The sequence below is a fragment of the Pleurodeles waltl genome, chromosome 7 (genome assembly GCF_031143425.1).
Source record: "Pleurodeles waltl isolate 20211129_DDA chromosome 7, aPleWal1.hap1.20221129, whole genome shotgun sequence".
NCBI lineage: Eukaryota > Metazoa > Chordata > Amphibia > Caudata > Salamandridae > Pleurodeles > Pleurodeles waltl.
In genome coordinates this window covers 84,910,869-84,933,651 of record NC_090446.1, presented here as the reverse complement: position 1 = coordinate 84,933,651, position 22,783 = coordinate 84,910,869, and the positions used below count along the sequence as shown (strand labels likewise).

At 44.3% G+C, this 22,783-nt stretch overlaps 1 protein-coding gene across 3 annotated transcripts in view; it reads left to right on the top strand.

Annotated features, from left to right (window-relative positions):
- MLF2 (myeloid leukemia factor 2) overlaps window positions 1-22,783 on the top strand; it is a 52,530-nt gene that overhangs the window by 19,166 nt on the left and 10,581 nt on the right. Inside the window, exons 1-7 of one of the 3 annotated variants that reach the window (XM_069243077.1) lie at window positions 238-341; window positions 1,189-1,393; window positions 7,271-7,421; window positions 7,527-7,562; window positions 7,878-7,931; window positions 8,057-8,179; window positions 8,652-8,811. In XM_069243077.1, the coding sequence (XP_069099178.1) occupies window positions 1,380-1,393; window positions 7,271-7,421; window positions 7,527-7,562; window positions 7,878-7,931; window positions 8,057-8,179; window positions 8,652-8,811 (538 nt within the window). In that variant the 5' untranslated portion in view covers window positions 238-341; window positions 1,189-1,379. Of the gene's footprint in view, window positions 1-237; window positions 342-1,188; window positions 1,394-7,270; window positions 7,422-7,526; window positions 7,563-7,877; window positions 7,932-8,056; window positions 8,180-8,651; window positions 8,812-22,783 lie in introns of those variants that run through there. The other 2 variants (XM_069243076.1, XM_069243078.1) reach the window with 2 other exon arrangements.

Genomic DNA, 22,783 nt, shown 5'->3' with positions numbered 1-22,783 from the left:
TCACTTCATTATTGTTTGTATGCCACATAAGTGCTTTACACACTGTCTCCAAGTTAAGCCTGACTGCTTTGTGCCAAGCTACGGAGGATTAAGCAAAGGTTTAGTTAATGACTTTTGTGGTTCACCCAGATATGTATTGTGGTTGTTGCCTGATTGTCACTAAATGTTTACCTCAAATAGTAATAAGACCATTTACAAGCACTTTATAGTTCACCTCTGACTCCATTTTTTTTCCAGTCTAAAGGAGGACCCGTGACTAGGGCGTACACCCCGGCTGGAACCAGCATGTTCCGTCTCATGAGGGATGGAGATCCTGAAGACCCAGCAGCCATGTTCCTTATGTGAGCACAGCTTATTTTTACTTTTTATACACATTAATCACCAGGCAGACTTAATTTTCCATCACCAGGCCAGGGAGCGAATGAGCACGAAGTATCAATGACCCTTTCTCTTTATGTACTGCCAAATAGTTATATTTATGACTTTTGTCCCTATAACATTCCATTTCCTCCCTCCTTCTCCTACGACCACTTTTTCTTTAGTGAATCCACGCCTTCTTTCTAGTAGGTCATATCCATATGTCCGGTAACCTCCTCGTCTCTCTCTTCTGATAGTGTTTCTACTCCTGCTCCCTTATATTATATCTCTTTTCTCTACCATGTACTACCTTCATGGCCTCTCTTATAGTACCCTCTTTTCCACAGTACAATCATAGTTTATCTCCGATCTGTTTGTAGATGTCCTTCTCTTCCACTCTCCACTGCACGGCTTCTTGTCTTGTATGCAACTTGTAAGATCTGTCTCTGCCTCACAGAGGGACAGGGTGTGTTTGTTTCTGAAGTTTACCAGTTCCTCTGCCATTCTTGGCCTCTCTTCTGATTTTTTTTCTTGTCCTTTCCTTGAGGAGCTTCAATTGAGCATAGCCTTGCCTTTGTCTTTTGCACCATCATTACTCTCCATTGGAACTGCACTTTCAGGTAGCCTAATCTGCATACCCCTAGTCGGTGGGGCAGGTGAACATTAGATTAGGTGTGACATGACTTGTGCACCATGCCACATGGAAGACTGGAAAATATGTCTATATTTCAGATCATATTGGTCTTACAAGTTGTGCTAAGGAAGGATGAATGCACTTTTTATTATAATTCTTTTTTTCAGCCATCTCTTCACTTTTTTTTTTGCTTTCAGGGAGTTAGCGAACCTTAAAGCCTACCTATTGCACATCAATGGACAATCATCCCGCTGCTAGGAGAAAAAAAAAAAAAAGTCAAATAAAGGGCCTCACAGAAACCTCATTTATAGATCCAGTTCTTCACTTCCAGAGATGTTCCACATATGTTTAAAGACCATTCACAAAAAGTGGGATCCAGAGAAGAGGAATGCTTGTAGTTGGGTATGCAGACAACATACTATGGGCCAAGATGCTTTTACTACTGTATGTCATTTGATGTGGTAACCTGAAGTGTGTATTTTTGTAGTAGCATCATATAGCAGTGATTGCAGCCCTGTTAATAGTCAGCCTTCTGATACTGGTAAAAGCTGCGGCATTTGATTCGCTCGGCCATAAAAATCTCCATGCTAAACTGTAGGGAGGGGGGTTGCTGACATGACCTTTCAGTTATTGACTACTTTTCTTGTCAGATTTTAGTGTGTGTATTACATTCATTCCCTCTAGAGTGCCACCGAATACCACATGCTTTTTGACATCCATTCACAGGCCTATTCTCTCCTCTTATTTCAACATCTGTATTAAGCCCCTGGAGATTTTGATCCACCCCATGCCTATCCCCTTTTAGGTTTAGGAATGCGTGGGCTGTCAGCAGAGGATTCTAACAGTTTTATAATGGAGGTCAGGCAGTGGAAGACCAGTCCTGGGCTCAGAGTGAAGTCTGGCAAAACAGATAATGATTGTGAGAAGAAAGTGTTTGGAGGGACCATGTTCCTCTGTTCTGCTATAATAGCCTCATGCCATAAGTGTGTATCCTGACCTTGTTGGGGTAATACGAACCTTTTACTTCACATTCAGTCTGACTGCACAAGTTTCAGGATTGCTGTTTTCCTGTTCATCCTATCTGCGCAGGCTTCTGAAAGTAATTCCATTCCTCGCTCGAATGGGTAAAAAGATTAGCTATCTCAGCTGCCAGTGTATTACTCTTCAACCATGGAAATGCCCCCTAACTTGGGCTTCATAAACTCCTGCTGTCTCATCTCTAGCCTTACGTAAAATAATGCTGCCATACTTGTCATGCTTCCTCATTAAGCTGCACTCAAACACTGCTTAGGAGACTCCACTGGTTTTCTATACTAACTAGCAAGAGGGACTTCAAAATTCCATGTATCATTTGCAAGTTTTCTAAGCCATCATTTTCTTATAATTAGTTTAGTTTATTTCGGTTCTAAAATCCTTTAAAAAAACGAAAATACTAGAACGGATACTGTTACATAAAATAATTATACTAAAAACTGGTAAAAAATTATCAAGAAACATTGTATTAAGTTCAGTTGTGCAATTTTTTTGTTTCTTATAATCCATACTGTCCCTAGATATGTAGCCACATTTAGTACTATGGACTCTTCAAAACGTGACCCTAGAATACATGAAGCTTTTTGATACCCAAAAAGCGGCGTACTGGCACAATCCTTTTTTTAAAAGTTATTTTTATCTACTATATGCAGAACAGAAGTACAGAACTTGTGCCTTTTTGTTTCTGGCTCATTTTTACATAATGGGCAAAGGTCGTTGCCGAGATGATCTGTGGCCTATTTCTTAAAGAACTTTTTAGTTGCAGTATTTCATTTCTAAATCTAAAATGCAGCTGCTCTGCTTTCTGATCACTAATATAGTCTAAAAAGGAATCAAAACTTGGTATACCCTTATAGTTTAAAAATCTATTCATTGTTGTGGCTTCCTTGCATTTCCACAATTCATTATTCCAATAAAATGGATTTAAATAACTCTGTTAATATCTTTTGTTATACATTTGCACCAGCTGGTTTGTCCCAAAGGGCAGCTAACCACAGACCATATAGCATATTTTTCACATATTCGAGCCATGGAATAGATTGGTGGTTTTGTTCTGCAAAACTGTTCCAGTGCTATCCTGTATGGACCAAGTTCCTCCGTATACTACAGTATCTGCCAATAACAGAGGTCTCCATTTAGCCTCATTTTCGATCGGGCACTGTCCAAAATCAACCTACATTGGCAAGAGGTAGACTCTGCGGCAGACTTATAAGAGATTTGAGGAATTTCTTTTCTCCCCTAGCAAGTGAGTTGGATTTCTCTTGCCCTCACTTCTCAGCACCATAAAGAGCTGAGCATAAGGCTTTGATCCTATAGATTTCCATAGCTGGGTAGAAAATGCCAGTGTGGCAACTTCTGAACATGCCCAGAATTGTGGGGGAATTGATGCTGAAGTGTTAGGCAACTCTTTGTGACTTGTGATAGCCACTTCATTCTACAGGTCCGTCTCAAACCCAAATACTACAAATCAGTGACCTGTTTTAATCGTTCTTTCTCTGCCTGTAGATTAATCTTACACTAATTATATGGGTTGAATGACATGAGTTTAGTTTTGAAAGCATTCAACTCCAATCTGTTACTTAAAATTCTATTAAAGCATTTAATAAATCCTGTAATCATGCTGGAGTTTTGGACAGCAGGAGCGTGCCACCCGCAAACAGCAGTTCTGGGGCTTTTAAACACATTCGAAGATCTGACTGCGCAAGTTTCAGGAGTGCTGTTTTCCTCTTCATTCTCTGTGCATGCATCTGAAAGTAATTCTATTCCTCACTCGGGAGGGCAGAAAATTAGCTATCGCGGCTGCCGGTGTACTACTCCTCGACCATGCAAATGCTCCCTTAGCAAGGGCTTCATAAACCTTTCCTGTCTCATCTCTAGATTATGTAAAATAATGCTGTCATACTTGTGGTCAGGCTTCTACGTTGAGCCACACTAAATCGCTCCTTAGAAGCTCTCTGTACTAGCAAGAGAGGACTCCAGAATTCCATTTATCATATGCAAGTTTTCCTGAGCCATCATTCTCACAATTGTTAAACTGTTAGGGTCTTGCATTCCTCCATTCTTGGCTTGTTTGAAAGCACCACATTTTTTTAAAATTTTATATGCTGAGGAGAAAGGGCTTCTCTGTCCTGAGCGCTTCTCTCTCTTTGAATTTCCCTGCATGTGCATATCCAGCTAATTTATTTAAGCTGCTTATGCCAGCCCTAAAAGCCTGGCTCGTTTTTCTGCTTTAGACGAGTTTGGTGGAGACTTAAATACCCCTTGCCCTCTAGCACTTTGAAACGCATTTGGGTGTTCATGCACTCAATAAACAAGCTGGGCTGTCAGCTTCATTGTATTATATTTATTTTTGACCTATCCTTTTGTATGTATGCCTATTTATTTTTTGAATGTTTTTGTATTAGTTTTTATTTTTGTCCAGCGAAGTAATGAGGTTATTGTTATCCAATTTCCACGTTTACTTAAATGAAAATTCAGTGCCTTGGGTTTTAGTGCACTACGTAGTCACATCATTTAAAAAATGCAAGCCTGAACGCATTAACGTTATGGCGAATCTACCTCATTGATAAACGTGGTGATTCTGTTTTAGTTTTGACTATCGCTATCACCACTTAGTGCTCACAGTGGTCGATAAGGAAACAAACATAAATCAATAAAAGCACACGTGTACCTCTGCTGGTATTTTAGCTTCATTGAGAGGTCATTTTAAAGACCCATTCAGGTGTCTGTATGCTCTGCTATTGGCCTCCCAGTCATGATTCACGTCAAAGAGAGACACGCCAACGAAGATACATCCCTCCTCTTTCCCTCCATTACTCTAGTTAATCCAACTAACAAACTTGCATATCCTCCACTCAAAGTAACTCATACTAATACTAAACTCATGTTTTTCCCATACTAATCCACCACTAATTCCTCTTGGGTTCTGGAGTAGCGTGCTACGCGCCGAAAAGTGATTCGATGCCTCGTCGGGGGTAGTCGGCTCTATATAGATACAATAAAAATTACAATTACCTGTTTTTTTATTTATCTTTTTTTTTTTTTATAAAAACTATACATGCAGACAGGTAAACTGCTTATTGTCTTGTGAGCCAGAAGGAGAGTCCTGAGCCTTGGAGTATAGTCTCTCCCTCACTGAGAGTCCCTAATCTTTGAGCACATTTTCACTTCCTGGGTGTGAATGTTCTCTTTTTTTATCACAATGTCAGTCACTGAGTGTGAGTCTTTGGTGTTTAGTTCATATTGCTGGAAGCCAAGGACATATTGTTTGAAGTCAAGGACAGGTTTTCTTTGCAATACCACTGATTGCATCTTTGTTTCCACTAAGACATGGTTTGTACATATATGTATATGTTCTTCAAATTTGCATGTCTGATTCATAAATGCATCGCCTTAATTGTTAAGGTGTATACTCTAAGGAAATTCTGTGAGCTTATCTTGAATTACTGACACAGGTTCCATTGTAACAAATGTGTGCACTTTCACAATTTAAGGGTAGTTGTAATGCTCCCCTGGTTATATGCGCCAACATGCCAACACCGGAAGGCTATAATGATGATTGTCTGCTGTCAAAATAAAATGTGCTTTCAAAAAATTTGCAACTTGAAAAAAATGTTTTCCGAAACTGTTGTGTAACTTCAAAGACCATTTCTCTGAGGCATCAGTTAGTAAAAGTTTCTTGACATATACCAATGGTTCAATAAGTAATAATACTGATAATCGAGATTCAGTATAAAAACCATTATTGGGAAGCATAGAAAATAATTGAGCCAAGCTCCTGAATAAACCCAAAACAGAACCCACACGCATCTTGGCATAAGTAGAGATATATACGACTTTCAGGGATGCACCAGAGTTTACAGAAGTAGAACTGGAAACCGTACTTCTGGTAAACTTTTGTGAATTCTGTTTTACCATGGCCAAATATACATGTATAGTTTTGCACATGCATAAATCAGCTAAGAACTTGCAAATTCACCTTCCCTGCATTTTTTTTTTTTTTTCAACCCTGGGAAAAAGTTATGCTCCTGTCGTTGTCAGGAGTAAATTTTGAACCTTTTCCAGTGTGAATAAGTTGAAGAAGAGCTTATGAATACTATTAAACTTGTTTGTGCCTGTGCACAGACTCACAGGACATTCCAAATATTCCTGACTACTTTCAACCCTAATTTGTTGTTCTTTGGAAAGAATGCAAATTCAGGATCATGTTAGAATCCAAACCCTGAAATACTGTGAGCCCTAACCTGGTCAGGGAGGCCTTTCAGACTTCTGATACAGTAAGAAAGAACACTGCCCTAATTTGTTGGCACCAAAAGAGACAAGTGGATATAATTTTTTTTTTTACAGGACAAGAACATTTCTAAAGGCTCACTTCTCGTGGACAAGTAGATATTTTATACTATTCCATACCATTGGAGTCTTCTGTTTTGGAGTAGAGTCTCACTCACTAGGTGCCGATCCACACTTCTAGTGCACAGTCATCTGGTGTGAAATCCTCTCCTTGGAATACAGTCACACTTGCTGTGTGTAATCTCAGTTTTTGGAGCACAGTCTGATTTAACTTTTTACTGAATGTTCCCATTGATTTTTAACACATGAGACAACTGTGCACTGGGCGTTTGACCTTCAGAGGCTTGAGGCTGATATAATACACATGAGTTTTTTTGTGACTTGCGAAGGAGTCCAGCAGAGTTTCAAAAGAAAAGTCTGCTCTAAGTAACCAAAACAAAAAGATAGGGTGTGTTGGGAAAATATACATTACCAAGTTCTTTATTAGTGCCCTGCAGTACGGTGACATCGTATGACTTCTGAGACATAAATGGGAAATACTGAAGAGAACTGTGGCAGAGCCAATGAGGAAAGTGAATAAGAGCACAAAGGGAGGTCAAAAAGACGGTGGTCAAACAAAGGAGAATGAAAGGCTTAAGCCACCCGAGAGAATTAAAAGAAATGTTTCTTAAAGTTGATATAGATATTTTTTACCCTGCCTTATGTACCCTGTACATGTGAGTCAACGTTTGTCTAAATGCTCATAATTAAGGTTTCTTATGATTTTTCAGTGCATGTAGTTTCTTTCTTCTACTCAAAATGCCGTTTCAGTAAATGTTCCCACTGCCCTCTTTAGATGCCTTGGCCGAAATTGGCTAAAAAGGGTGAAGGACATTTGTGTCATGAACTCCATCTTTTTCTGAGACAACCCATCTTGCCTTGCATTTAACTTCTTCCGTTTTGCCCCCTCATCTGCAGGGACCCCTTTTCCATGCACCAGCAACAGATGAACCGGATGTTATCAGGAGGCCTGGGTGGTTTTGGCTTCAGTCCTTTCCTCCCTCTCACTGATGGTGTATTCTCACCAGGGGCAGCTCGACCAGCTCCAGCCCCGGTGAGACGAGTGCAGGTGAGAATCTGCTGCTCCAGCTGCTGATAGTGGGAATATAAAATGTGGAGCTCCTGTGGTATAAGCTTCGCTGATCTCGTTTTTCCTGCCTTTTTTATCTTCTAGCCCGGAGCCATGGCACCATTTGGAGCTTTCCCAATGGTGAGTGAAGGGACTCTGCTGATCAGTTGTTCAAGTTGATTGAAGGGTTCGGTCTGAGGAGAGTTTGCCACATGCAAACCTTGTATGGTGCTTGAATTAAGGGTGAAGAAAGTCAAAACACCCTAAGCAAATCTAATGGACAACCCATACCGAGCAGCTTCTAACGGCTTGTATAAGACTACAATGAGTGTGTCGCTAAGAGGAGGCATGCCTTGTTATAAACTACTAGAGGGTTTGGATTCGAAGTCACTTACCATGTACAGATTGACTGGAACTTTCTCTCTCAGTAACTCCTTCTTTTTTTTATTTTGTTAGGGCGGAGGAATTGCTGATATGTTTGGTATGATGAATAACATGATGGGCAATATGGTAAGTTATGCTCCGAGTTTCTCAGTATTATCCTAGTGCTCCACTTAGCCTCATATTTCCTCATAGAGCATTTGTTAAACCATGTTTTTACACTTTTAGAAAAATGCTTACCATCTCTTTTTCAGAGCAGGATGCCAGCCTGCCAGACCTATTCGTCTTCCACGTTTGTCTCATACTCCAACGTGACTCCTGATGGCACCCCCAAGGTGTACCAGGAGACCTCCCAGATGCATTCAACTCCGAGTGGGGTGAGTTCTTCGTTAAAGGCTCTGCTTTTTGATGGATGGCTGTGGTTATATAATAGCCAATAATTTCTCCCTCGTTGCTTCAGGCTCTACTTTTTTTCTTCCTTATTTTTTCTATGTTGCCATTTTATTTGACATGTTTTTCTTTGTCTCGCCCAGTATACCTTGCTTCCCATGGCTCTCGGCTTCACACTCTCTACTTCCTTACCCCACTTCAGTTGTCTGATACTGTGCCCCTCCCATTGTTTAGGAACCACATTGAGATCGAGATGCCTTGTGGTGTCCTAGTTTGGAGCACCATAAGGTTCCATGGCAAGGGTGGGAGGATTCCTGAGCAAGTCAACAGGGACACGAAGCATACCTTTGTTTATGGTTATTGAATTGGGATGCATGTGTTTTTGAGTGGGAGGGTGAAACTTGTACAGGAGACTTTAGGTGATTTCTAAGTGTGGGTGTGTGTTTTCGTCCTCTGCAGGTGCGAGAGACGCGGCGGACAGTGCGGGACTCCAGCAGCGGCTTGGAACAGATGTCTATTGGACATCACATCCGTGACCGAGGGCATGTGGTTCAGCGATCTCGAAACCATCGTACTGGAGACCAGGAGGAACAGCAGGACTACATCAACCTGGATGAGAGTAAGTGACTTGAAGGGGAAGAGGGGAAGATATCTTTGCGCTATAAAACAGTCATTTGTAGCCTTTGCGCATCACATCAAGGGAGGGGAACTTCCAGTTGCTATGTTAGTGCATTCTAGAAATTGGTATATCACCTGGGAGGCTATCCTGATACTGAGCAGGTGTGGGAAGGTTCAGGTCTTCAGCTTCTTGCAGAATTCAACAAAGTCGGGTGAAGGCTCTTCTTTCTTGTTTCACAATCGGGCATGGCCAGATTGCTTGCCAACATTTCATATGCAAGAACAATGTAAGTTGTACCCAGCTTGATGGTCAGAAATCTGGATTTTATTACAAAAAACAGAGGGTAACATTATTGCAATCTCCTTTATTGTCACTACTCACAGCAGCTCCCTACAAAGAATATAGAACTTCAACAAAATTCCAAACTCCGCAAAAGGCCAGAACTCCCAGCCAACTTCCTTTTTTTTTTTTTTTTTTTTTTGCATACTGCCGAACACAACATAAATTTTTCACGTTACTTCACACAATTGTAAACGAAAGTCCAAATAATGTTTCTCCTGTAATCCGACAGGACTATTTCTCAACACATCCAGATCCTTCTTCCATCTACTTTTTATGTTACACACAGGCTATAAGAAAAAACACAACACAATTAAATATACAGGAAGCTTAAAGGGAAGGATAATATTAGCGTCAGTGTCTTTTAATAAAATCCAGATTTTCTGACCATCAAGTAGGGGAAAACCTACATTTTATGGCAAGACTGGAGACTAACATTATTGCAAGTTTAAAGCTTTTCTAATAAACAAGCAGCATCCACAGGTTTAAAATAAAAACCTCCTGAAAATTCCATAATTTGACCAATCAGCACATATCCTGCAATGCACCTCCCAACATAAAAGCTTTGGAAGCAGAAGCACTCCTCTCTGAATGCGCACCAAACAAACTGACATCCACACCTGCATACTTCATCACCTCTTTGACCCAACAAGCAAGAGTATGCGCAGACACCGCAATATACGGTTGTCTAAAAGATAGCAACAACTGCTTCTCAGGCGATCATAGTTGAGATGTTCTACTTTCCTACTCTTCAATGCAACAAGCCACACACAGCCTTTCATGCTCGTCTAAGGGTAAAAAATTGTTTCTGAATTTGTCTTAGTCCTTTATTCAAATAAAAAACATACCCCTTCTGGACTGAAAACCCTACAACTAATATTCAATGCTCTCACATCAGAATCCCTTCTGAAAGAGAATAAAAACAGTCAAATTGTCAACTTCTGAGACCGATCCTTCAAACTTAAATCTGCATTGGTTCCCAAATTCTCCAGATAATTAAGCACCTTAGTAATATCCCAAACAGTTGTATCTTGACTAGTGGTTTCAATACTCTTTTATACTTCGCATCAAACGCTTCACCAAAGCATTCTGGCCCACGGTAACACAATACAGTAAAAAGTGTCCTGCAGCAATAGCAGATCTGTTAACATTAATGGTTCTGTAAGACAGATCTGACCTAAACATAGGTGACAAATAATTTTCCACCTCTACAACATCCACTGAAACAGGATCAAAAATCCTCTCCACACACCAGCAAACCCATTTCTGCTGTGCCAGTGTATAATCTTCCTGGTGCCCATGGTTCTCTAATAGGATTTGAAGCCTCTTTGCGAAAAAGTCCTGGCATCTCCCAAATATGCCTAAAATGTTCCACACCACTAACCTCAACTGATCTGAGATTACTAGGTTGTGAATTTCTCCTAAGGGACGCAATAGAATTGGCTGGAATACTGGCAAGAGAATTGGAAAATCTATTGACATCTCTAAAAGAATTGGATACCACACCTGTGACTTCCAAAGAGGCATCAGCAACACCACCATTTACTCCCACCTGCACACCATCATAGTTCGAGTATTCCTTGAGAATGATGGAAACACATATGGCTTGAGACCCCTCCAATCCTGCCTGAATGCATCTATCTCGGCTGACTCCGGATCTGGATTCCAGCTGAAGAATTTCTCTGACTTGGCATTCTACCTGATCGCAAACAGATCCACCTGACAAGGACGCCAGATCTCCATCAACCTCAGAAAAACAGACCTGTTTAGTGACAAATCGCTGGAGTCCCTCCAATTAGGTGACTACCAATCGGCATCCACATTCTTCAACCACTGAATGTTCCGCCCGAACTAGAACATTCTTGCTCAAACAATAATTCCTGAAGATCGTTGTTAAATCCACCAAATCTTTTGATCGCGGACCCCCCTCCCCCCCCCCCCCAACAAACACCTTGGTCACATATCTCATTGCTGATACATTGTCCATCCATGAGTACTGAGCACTGTGCTTTGCCCTTCGTGAAACCCCTTAAAGCAAAATATCTTGCTAAGGGTTCTGGACAATTTATACCAAGTTTCTTTTCCTCCTCTGTACAAATACCGCCAGTTGAAATCACACCACAGTGTGCTCCCCAAATTGCCAAACCTGCATCTGACACTCCGGATTCATTCCAAAGATAGCTCGTCCATTCCAAGCCTCAAAATTCCTTAACCAGCACACAAGCTCCCCTTTTGCTTCCTCTGAAATCACAATCATCTCTGAATATCTCTGACTTATTCCTGGATGTTTGGCCTTCAATTTCTGAATCGCCCAATAGTTCCTGTATAAATAGCCTGAATCGTGGATGACAAAAAACCTACCACGCTCGCTGGCATTCTTAATGAAATCCTCTCCAAACTCAACAATTTCCGAATCGCTTTCCTTATTCTTTTTAACTTCTCCTTGGGCAGCTTCAACTGACCTTGGACTGTATCTACCAAAAAGCCTGAAAATTGTGTCTGTTCACTACAAAATCTAGATCCTCCAAAACCACACAGCCATCTTCGTTTGATTTTCTACCTTTAACCTAGCCTGATCCATTAGAAAAAGGTTGTCTAAGTAAATTATCAGATGCACACCTTGTTCCCTTAAGAACGCCGCCACAGGACGAAGCACCTTTGTAAACCACTAAGGGTCGGAAGATAGCCCGAAAGGCAGACAGATAAACTTCCATACCTTCCCAGCCCACCTGAACTGGAAAAATCTTTGATGTGGTTCCCTAATTAGAACTGTCAGATACGCATCCTTCAGATCCAGGCAAGTCAACCAATTTCCTGTCTGCAAAACCTCTCCCAGCATATGCATTCCTTCCATTTTGAAATGATGGTACAGTACCCAACTATTAGGATACCTCAAGTTTATCACCGGTCTTGTCTTTCTTTTCTACAAGAAAAATATTGCATACAAACCCTGCAAAGTGATATTTTACTTCCACAATCCCTCCTTTTCTCTGCGGTTCTTTCACTTCCTTGCTTACCAACTCTGACAAATCTGAATTGAATGTTATCCTCTCTGGCATTCTGTCCTGAATCAGTTCCTCCACAAAATCTATGTGGTATCCCAAAGGTCTTTTGTTGTCCGAGACCAGTTGTGAAAAAATTGGGCAAGTCTGCCACCCAGTTTTAATTGGATAATAGAAAGGCCTTGACTTACCCGTCCCCCAAGTTCAACGATCTGCTCGACTGCCTCTAGACCTCGCTCTTTGTCTTTGGGGATAGGAATTTCCTGGCTGATACAAGGTATGATACTGGTAGGGCTTGTAACCTTGTGAAAACAATGATCTACTTGACCCCCTGTCCACGGCCAGGGAACCAAACTCTCGTTCTTGCGGCCCCTCCAAAAACTCTACAGTCAAATACTTTTTTTTTTTTTTCCTTCTATATCACTGTGATTCTTGCAAGGAACTGAAAGCTCCTACATATTTAGACATCTCTTTATTAAAGCGTCTCCGACAAGTGTTCCATTTGCTTCCCGGCCTGCCTCCAACTTAGGAACTTTTTTCAACGGGATGCTTTTCCTTCTTTCTACCGAAAACAGCTGTTTGCATTTCCAAGAAGACACATAGCCCTCCGGTCCCACTCTCTCAATTCCTCAACATCCAGTGGCTTTTCTTCAATATAGGCATCTTTAGCCATATCAAAAATCTTTGTTAGTCTTTTGGATCTCATTGGCCCACTATCTTGACACATCAATTTCCAAGTGTTTTTGTTTCCTGCTCACCTTGGCCCCCCCGCCCCTTTTTTTTTTTTTTTTTTAATTCAAGTAGACCCTGTGCAGCAGACAAATCTCTCATCTTGGCAAGTTATGCCTTTTTCTTTAAGAAGATCATCAGTCTTTTTCTCCATTTTGTCTACATCTGCTGTAAATGTATTCAGTAAATTACAATTTTTTTCCTCCAAAAAAAGTTACCTATTCCCTACAAACTGTGATTCTGCCAAAATATCCTAAGTTCCAAAACTCTTCCCTACAAGAAAAGATAAATTCCTCAAATTTGAAAAGTTAAAAACAAAAAAAATTCCTTTACTAAAATACTTCTTTCTAATTAACAGTCCCTTATATCACAGCTGACTGAAGAAACCCTTCACCTTAGACCGCCAACAGCCTTTCCCGTGGGGAAAACACAATTTCAGTTTATAAGTGAAAAAATCTTTTGATCCCAGTCGTAACCTCACCCTAATTACATGGAAATATATTAAGTTTCCCCAAAGTTACAATATGGGCGCCATGCACATCGTGCTTGACAAATTCCTAAGTCCTTCCCTCAATTTTTATTTAAGGAAAACACCTTACATCTAATATCAATATGACTGGTATGAAGAATATCAGTGCGGCGATTCCGCTCATGAAATCCAAACCAGGTGGGTAATTCTATTGTATTTCCTTAATTTGACTCTGTAATAGATTGCGGGCTGCGATACTGCGAACTTGTTCTGCCCGACATAACCGTCTTCTAATGTGCAGGGCTCGCGCTAGCCCCTACTGGCTTTGAAGGCCAGAGCAAGCGTGCCGCGCGGCACAAATGATTTCAGAATGTGCCTTGGAAAACTTGCCCATAAGGTGCCGCACTTGTAGCTATCAGCCCTAAAGACCAGAGAGCGTGCAGTACGCGGCACCCACTCTGAAGATTGCGTAAACTCAGCTCAAATGTAAACCGTGAGCCACATGATGCAAACTTGAAACTTCATCGTGGTTACCAAATGAAAACTACCTTTAATCTACAAACTTTTATAGAAGAAAAAAGTATACCCACAATAGGCAGGATTGAACTGAACCATAAAAAATGTATTTGCAAACATTGTGAGAAACAAACTCCCAATAAGAATGTTCACCACAAAATTATCAAACATTAGATATTAGCCACATATATATCAAAATAATATCCCAGATACCACATAATACAGTTATGAATCATACAACACTTCCCTCTTTCTAACCTTACACAGTGTATATAATCGAAATTTACTTATCTCTGTGAGCAGCAGCTAATGGAAGAAAGATGGCTGGGAGTTCTGGCCTTTTGTTGAGTTTGGAATTTTGTTGAAGTTCTATATTCTTTAAAGGGGCTGCTGTGAGTGGCGGCAATAAAGGAAATTGTAATAATGTTAGCCTGCGGTCTTGCCATAAAATCCCTTACGCTGACATTTCCAAAGCAGCTATGTGGACTACTTTGTTGATAGACAAACTAGAAGCAAGCTAATAGTTAGGTATTCTGTATTGAAGAAATTGTTTATATTCTCTGCTTTTACTTCAAGCCACTCAACTTTAAGTAGTCTTCAATACATCTTTCGGGAGGGGACATGGCTTACCACCCAAAGGGCGTCCACAAGGTGATATAGCTCCAGAGTTGGCATGCTCAGTCTGTCATAATCAACATTGATTCCTGCTTTGCTGAACTTCTCCTGGACGGTGTAATCGATGTGACCCCGCTCCAGCAGAGGAGCAAAGTCTGAGGCCTGAGTCAGGAAAACGCTAGGGACGTGTAGAGCCCGTGAACTTGTCAGTTGGCAGAGAGGGGTGCAGAGACCTGATAGGGGCCCGGCAGGCATGCGGTGAGGAGCAGAATTGAGGGTGGAGGCGCCAGATCCAGTGAAATCCCACACCAAACCCCCTTTCCCTTACAGACCACCACAGAAGAGGGGTAGGACTTGAGAGAAACCACTGAGACAGGTGGGGACTGTCTCCCACCACTCCCAAGAAGCCATGGGGCTGCTGTGTTGTTCTGGTATCTGCACCGGGCATCTCTTGAGTCTGGAGCAACAAACCATCGTCTGAGACATGGTCCCGGGGTGTGAGGGGAAGGACTCATTCTGGGTGCTTGTGCCTACCTGGAACCCTCGGGACAGGGAGGCCATACTCGTAACCCCGCAAAGAGTACCCCACTCCTTGCAAGCGCTTCCAAAAACAATTTGGGCGATGGTTCTACAGTACTGATATTTCCAGACTTTACATTGGCGGTACAGCACCAGAGGGTTTCGTTCCTATAAGTCGTGAAGTGTTTGTGGGAAATTGGGCCTAACATATGCTTTACTTTTCCTGGCAAAATTAAGTCATTCTAGTCCATTTTGCTTACCAAAAAGCTGCTCTCCGTGGATTAGAAAGTTTCTCATGGACTCCTATTGTCTGGCACGGTTTCCATGCCAGACCAGGGGTTGTTGTTGTTGAGAAGGAGTTTCCAACTGGATGGAGTGCTGTATTGGGGCCCTTGGACCACTTGCTTGAGATGCCAAACTTGCAGGCGCAACCTTCATCCTTCCCCAAATCATGATAACAAACCAGGGTAAATACATTGCTCTCATGTGGTATGTGAGGGGGTTGGGCACTGTGGAGTCCTGGCAAATCTGTGAAGATGCGCCCAAATGTATTCCTACAGGATACACATTTGACAAACAAAAAGGGAAGTAAACTGAGACATAAATGGCATGGTCCGTTGTACTGCACCACATACTCTGCCTTTGCTTGAGGAGCAGCAATATGAATAAGGCCACACAGAGGAAGTACAAGTCGATCAACAGGGTCGATAAGTGCTACTATGAGGCCAACTTGACGGCTTCCCATTGATCCTGGGCATATATATGCCCCAAACTTCGACCAGCAGGCCTTCCTGGTGACACTGTCGCAGAAATTGGTGGACTGGGCAGGCCTGCGATGGCTTTTGGGTGATGAGCCAGGCGCACCAGCCTTCCACAGTGCCAAAGCTGTGCAGCGCTGGATACAGGATTGGTCAAAAGCAGACTTCAGGAGAATTTAGAACCCAGGAATTAGGGAATACTCATTCTCCTCACCCCAACAAGAGTTGCATTGCCATCTAGACTATATATTTGGCCCATCGACGGACTGGGGAAGGGTGCTACATGTCACCTGTCTGGGGAAAAAGCTTTCATACCATAACCCCCTTCAAAGTACAGATTTGCCGGGGACTAGTGCAGAATACAATCCCTTCCTAAAAACTTACACCACTATGGGTGGAAGTCCCAGTCCTAAGAGACACCTAGCATGATGCAGCTGTAGACTATATTTTACCAAAGAGGACACAGCTTTGTTCCCTTTGGAATGGGAGGCATTCAACGTAGTGATCAGGGAGGGGGATTGTTTATGTGCCGCAAACTGCACCTGAGACACGGCCTAAGTGGAACTAAAAACCTTGGAGGCAACCTTCCTGTACCTTGAGTGTGCGACCATAGGAGACTCTTTTCCCCCCTGTAAAGAAATGGCTCCCTGTTGCAGTTACCCCCCACTTTTTGCCTGATACTGATGCTGACTTGACTGAGAAGTGTGCTGGGACCCTGCTAACCAGGCCCCAGCACCAGTGTTCTTTCACCTAAAATGTACCATTGTTTCCACAATTGGCACAACCCTGGCACCTAGGTAAGTCCCTTGTAACTGGTACCCCTTGTACCAAGGGCCCTGATGCCAGGGAAGGTCTCTAAGGGCTGCAGCATGTCTTATGCCACCCTAGGGACCCCTCAAATCAAATCAAATCATTAACATTTATAAAGCGCGCTACTCACCCGTGCGGGTCTCAAGGCGCTAGGGGGGAAAGGGGGGGTTATCGCTGCTCGAACAGCCAAGTCTTTAGGAGTCTCCGGAAAGCGGAGTGGTCCTGGGTGGTCCTGAGGCTGGTGGGGAGGGAGTTCCAGGTCTTGGCCGCCAGGAAGGAGAAAGATCTCCCACCCGCCGTGGAGCGGCGGGTGCGAGGGACGGCAGCAAGTGCGAGGCCAGCGGAGCGGAGGGGGCGGGTGGGGACGTAGAAGCTGAGGCGTCTGTTGAGGTATTCCGGTCCCTTGTTGTGGAGGGCTTTGTGTGCGTGGGTGAGAAGACGGAAGGTGATACTTTTGCTGACTGGGAGCCAATGCAGGTGTCTCAGGTGTGCGGAGATGTGGCTGTTGCGGGGTACGTCGAGGATGAGGCGGGCCGAGGCGTTTTGGATGCGTTGCAGGCTGTTTTGGAGTTTGGCGGTGGTCCCGGCGTAGAGGGTGTTGCCGTAGTCCAGGCGACTCTTGACAAGGGCGTGGGTCACGGTTTTTCTGGTGTCGGCGGGGATCCAGCGGAAGATCTTGCGGAGCATGCGGAGAGTGAGGAAGCAGGCGGAGGACACGGCGTTGACTTGCTTGGTCATGGTGAGAAGAGGGTCCAAGATGAAGCCGAGGTTGCGGGCGTGGTCTGCGGGGGTCGGTGCGGTGCCGAGGGCCGTGGGCCACCAGGAGTCGTTCCAGGCGGACGGGGTGTTGCCGAGGATGAGGACTTCCGTTTTTTCAGAGTTCAGCTTTAGGCGGCTGAGCCTCATCCAATCTGCGACGTCCTTCATACCCTCTTGTAGGTTGGTCTTGGCGCTGGCGGGGTCCTTGGTGAGGGAGAGTACAAGTTGGGTGTCGTCAGCGTAGGAGGTGATGATGATGTCGTGCTTGCGTACGATGTCGGCGAGGGGGCTCATGTAGACATTGAAGAGTGTCGGGCTGAGCGATGAGCCTTGAGGTACGCCGCAGATGATCTTGGTGGGTTCTGAGCGAAACGGAGGGAGGTAAACTCTTTGGGAGCGGTTAGCGAGGAAGGAGGCGATCCAGTCCAGGGCCTGGCCTTGGATCCCGGTGGAGCGTAGGCGGGTGATTAGGGTGCGGTGACAGACGGTGTCAAAGGCAGCCGAGAGGTCGAGGAGAATGAGGGCGACTGTTTCACCGTTGTCCATCAGGGTTCTGATGTCGTCTGTGACTGAGATGAGGGCGGTTTCCGTGCTGTGGTTGGTTCGGAATCCGGTTTGTGAAGGGTCGAGCAGGTTGTTGTCTTCCAGGAAGGTGGTCAGCTGTTTGTTGACGGTCTTTTCTATTACCTTGGCTGGGAAAGGTAGAAGAGAGATGGGGCAGAAGTTTTTCAGGTCGCTTGGGTCAGCCGTAGGTTCTCTTTTCTCACTCAGCACAGACACACTGCTTGCCAGCTTGTGTGTGCTGATGGGGAGAAAATGACTAAGTCGACATGGCACTCCCCTCAGGGTGCCATGCCAACCTCCCACTGCCTGTGGCATAGGTAAGTCACCCCTCTAGTAGGCCTTACAGCCCTAAGGCAGGGTGCACTATACCACAGGTGAGGGCATATGTGCATGAGCACTATGCCCCTACAGTGTCTAAGCAAAACCTTAGACATTGTAAGTGCAGGGTAGCCATAAGAGTATATGGGCTGGGAGTCTGTCAAAAACGAACTCCACAGCTCCATAATGGCTATACTGAATACTGGGAAGTTTAGTATCAAACTTCTCAGAATAATAAACCCACACTGATGCCAGTGTTGGATTTATTAAAAAATGCACACCGAGGGCATCTTAGAGATACCCCCTGTATTTTACCCAATTGTTCAGTGCAGGACTGACTGGTCTGTGCCAGCCTGCTGCTGAGAGACGAGTGTCTGACCCCATGTGGTGAGGGCCTTTGTGCTCTCTGAGGACAGAAACAAAGCCTGCTCTGGGTGGAGGTGCTTCACACCTCCCCCCTGCAGGAACTGTAACACCTAGCAGTGAGCTTCAAAGGCTCAAGCTTTGTGTTACAATGCCCCAGGGCACTCCAGCTAGTGGAGATGCCCGCCCCCTGGACACAGCCCCCACTTTTGGCGGCAAGTCCAGGAGTGATAATGAGAAAAACAAGGAGGAGTCACTGGCCAGTCAGGACAGCCCCTAAGGTGTCCTGAGCTGAGGTGACTCTGACTTTTAGAAATCCTCCATCTTGTAGAAGGAGGATTCCCCCAATAGGGATAGGAATGTGACCCCCTCCCCTTGGGAGGAGGCACAAAGAGGGTGTACCCACCCTCAGGGCTAGTAGCCATTGGCTACTAACCCCCCAGACCTAAACACGCCCTTAAATTTAGTATTTAAGGGCTCCCCTGAACCTAAGAATTTAGATTCCTGAAACTACAAGAAGAAGAGGACTGCTGAGCTGAAAAACCCCTGCAGAGGAAGAACAGAAGACACCAACTGCTTTGGCTCCAGACTTACCGGCCTGTCTCCTGCCTTCCAAAGAAACCTGCTCCAGCGACGCTTTCCAAGGGACCAGCGACCTCTGAATCCTCTGAGGACTGCCCTGCTTCGAGAAAGACAAGAAACTCCCGAGGACAGCGGCCCTGCTCCAAAAGAACTGCAACTTTGTTTCAAGTAGCAGATTTAAAGACCCCTGCAACTCCCTGCAAGAAGCGTGAGACTTGCAACACTACACCCGGCGACCCCGACTCGACTGGTGGAGAAACAACGCTTCAGGGAGGACCCTCCGGCGACTCTACGACTGTGAGTAACCAAAGTTGTCCCCCCTGAGCCCCCACAGCGACGCCTGCAGAGGGAATCCCCAGGCTCCCCCTGACCGCGACTGCCTGAACTCCATTTCCCGACGGCTGGAAAAGACTCTGCACCCGCAGCCCCCAGCACCTAAAGAAACGGAACTCCTGTGCAGGAGTGACCCCCAGGAGGCCCTCTTCCTTGCCCAGGTGGTGGCTACCCCGAGGAGCCCCCCCCCCCCTTGCCTGCCTGCAACGCTGAAGAGATCCCTTGATCTCTCATTGAAAACCATTACAAACCCGACGCGTGTTTGCACACTGCACCCGGCCGCCCCCGCGCTGCTGAGGGTGTACTTTTTGTGCTGACCTGTGTCCCCCCCCGGTGCCCTACAAAACCCCCCTGGTCTGCCCTCCGAAGACTCGGGTACTTACCTGCTGGCAGACTGGAACCGGGGCACCCCCTTCTCTCCATTAAAGCCTATGCGTTTTGGGCACCCCTTTGACCTCTGCACCTGACCGGCCCTGAGCTGCTGGTGTGGTAACTTTGGGGTTGCTCTGAACCCCCAACGGTGGGCTACCTTGGACCAAAAACTGAAACCTGTAAGTGACTTATTTACCTGTTAAAACTAACATTACTTTACCTCCCCCAGGAACTGTGAAAATTGCACTGTGTCCACTTTTAAAACAGCTTATTGTGTTTTATGTGAAAAGTATACATGCTAATGAAATGATTCAAAGTTCCTAAAGTACTTACCTGCAATACCTTTCAAATGAGATATTACATGTAAAATTTGAACCTGTGGTTCTTAAAATAAACTAAGAAAATATATTTTTCTATAACAAAACCTATTGGCTGGATTTGTCTCTGAGTGTGTGTTCCTCATTTATTGCCTGTGTGTATGTACAACAAATGCTTAACACTACTCCTTTGATAAGCCTACTGCTCGACCACACTACCACAAAATAGAGCATTAGTATTATCTCTTTTTGCCACTATCTTACCTCTAAGGGGAACCCTTGGACTCTGTGCATACTATTCCTTACTTTGAAATAGTGCATACAGAGCCAACTTCCTACACCCCCGCCCCCAGGACAGCCAAGATTGCAGGAAGCGCGCAAAAACCATGCTGCCCCTCTTAGAGCAGATCCGGTGCCTAGACTATAACTAGCACATTGAGCGCTCCCATGCCGAAGGTGACCAGAGCGGGTCGCGAGCGAGGCGCCTGCTGCAATGGCTGATCAAACCACAGCAGACTAGCTCGACCATAATGTCCATACCTATGAGGAAGGGCTGGGTTGTCAACACACAAGTAGACAAATTAAGTGTTCCAACAGTACTACAAAGGGCTTCACTCCACTTCAGCCCTGGTGGTAAACTAGTTCACTCAAACTTTTGTACTGGAACAACAGTTCCCTGCCATACCTGGAACCCTGTGGGAAAGTGTATTAATCCCAATTACGGAGAAAAAAAAATAAGAAAAGCCATCCTACAACTGCGAACGGTCTTTCATAGATTCTCATGCCTGAATCATTCCCTGTCGTCGGAGTGGGAGTCCCACAGTACATAGAAAAGCAGTAATTCAAAATTTTACATTGAAGTTGATGCAAAAGACATTCACTTGAATAGCTTATCATTGTTATTAGAAATGACCGAAAGGCCAGCCAATCAGGCGACAGCACCCTTTAGAACCCTCGCTACAGAGGCTCCAGTCTCTCAGATTTTCTTCTGCACGTCGTGTGATGGGAGTCTCCCTGAGCTCTACTCACTTTAGTTTTTTTCTGACGGAAATTCTTCTAAAAACAGTTGTTTTGCCTCTTGGACCAGCAGACTGACTTCTAACATCATATCTATTGCCAAGAAAGGATTATTTTGCCCTGCAACACCTGTGGAAAACTAAGACTCCACTGAGAAGATCTCCACGAGGACTGCGTATATTGCCTTCACCCAGACCATCCGGTGAAAGCTTGCATGATTTGTAGAACTTTCTCTCAACAAACTTTGAGATAGAGAGGCTAGACTTCTGCTCTGGTTACAAAAGCTTAACGCCTAGGAGTACCCTCTATCTGATGACGACAGCAACACTTCACAGAAATGTGTTGCTTCTAAAAAGAGAAAAAGAGCTGTGGAGACTCTTTCCCCAACATAATAAGACAGCCAAGAAAACCCATTTATTGGAGGGAAGAACAGAGGAACGTTCATCTACCTCGAAAAAAACAATTTCTTCTGAAAAAGTTCATTCTGAATCTTCCACACAAGCTGCCAGCACTATACAGGTTAAAGATATGTCTAGATCTCTGCCACTGCTGACAACAGCAGAAAGTTAATTCTCGTCAATGAGACTGTCGTCGAGCGCCTTGCCGACGACAGCCTTTGTCACCACTGCTACCACAGCGACGTTTACTGCACCAACTTCACCCTTGATAATAACGTTGTCACCGTCATCATAGATGACAATATCGTCTGTCAAGGTAAAGTCTAAACCTCCTTTACCGTCGACGATGCTCCACATAAAGAAAGCATTGATGAAATCCTCAAAAATGGACCCGTCATTAAGTTCCAATCCTTATCGCCAGACCCATCAACAAGGAAGTCAACAACAACAGGGAAAGTTAAACCATCGACTGTCTACGACAACAGCACCATGACTGCTCAGACACAGTCTACAGATGCACCGGTAACAACGGTCCACTCAATGACCGCAACATCATTGGCTTCAGCAAGACCTGATTTGAAATCAAACCAACCTTCATTTCTACCCTTAACTCTGATACCGTTAAGTAACAAATCAACACACGAGGCACTGTTTGTATCCCATGTTTCACCTAGTAAAGTGTCACCTGCCCCTCCACTTAACCTCCCCGATGAGGAAGAATACGAGGAGGAATAGTCAGATGATGGACTTTTTGGAGTGGCTGTTAGTCCTTCAGATTTACGCACTAAATGCCAAGAGGAGGATGAAGAGGACCAACAGTATCATGGACATTCTTATGTTCATGAACCATTCACATACCAACAGGATGATGGTTATTCACAACAGCAGCGGGTTCCATAGTGTTATGGGAGGAGCTGGCAAAAGATTTCAGCTTACCATTGTCACTAAGCATTCTGAATGTTTTCTTTATGACTTTAAGGAGGAGTCTAGAACGTCAGTCCATGCTATCCTGATAGTGGACTTTATTTGGGAAGAGGGCCTTAAGGTAATCAGGGATGTGGAATTCCTATCGCCCGACGCCCAGGACATCTTGTTTGGGGTCAAGGGCAACAAGTTTTTATGTTTACTTTGTCCTTGGGACAAGTAGGCCCAACCCTCTGCAGCACAAACCATTTGGCTGCCTGTTTACAGA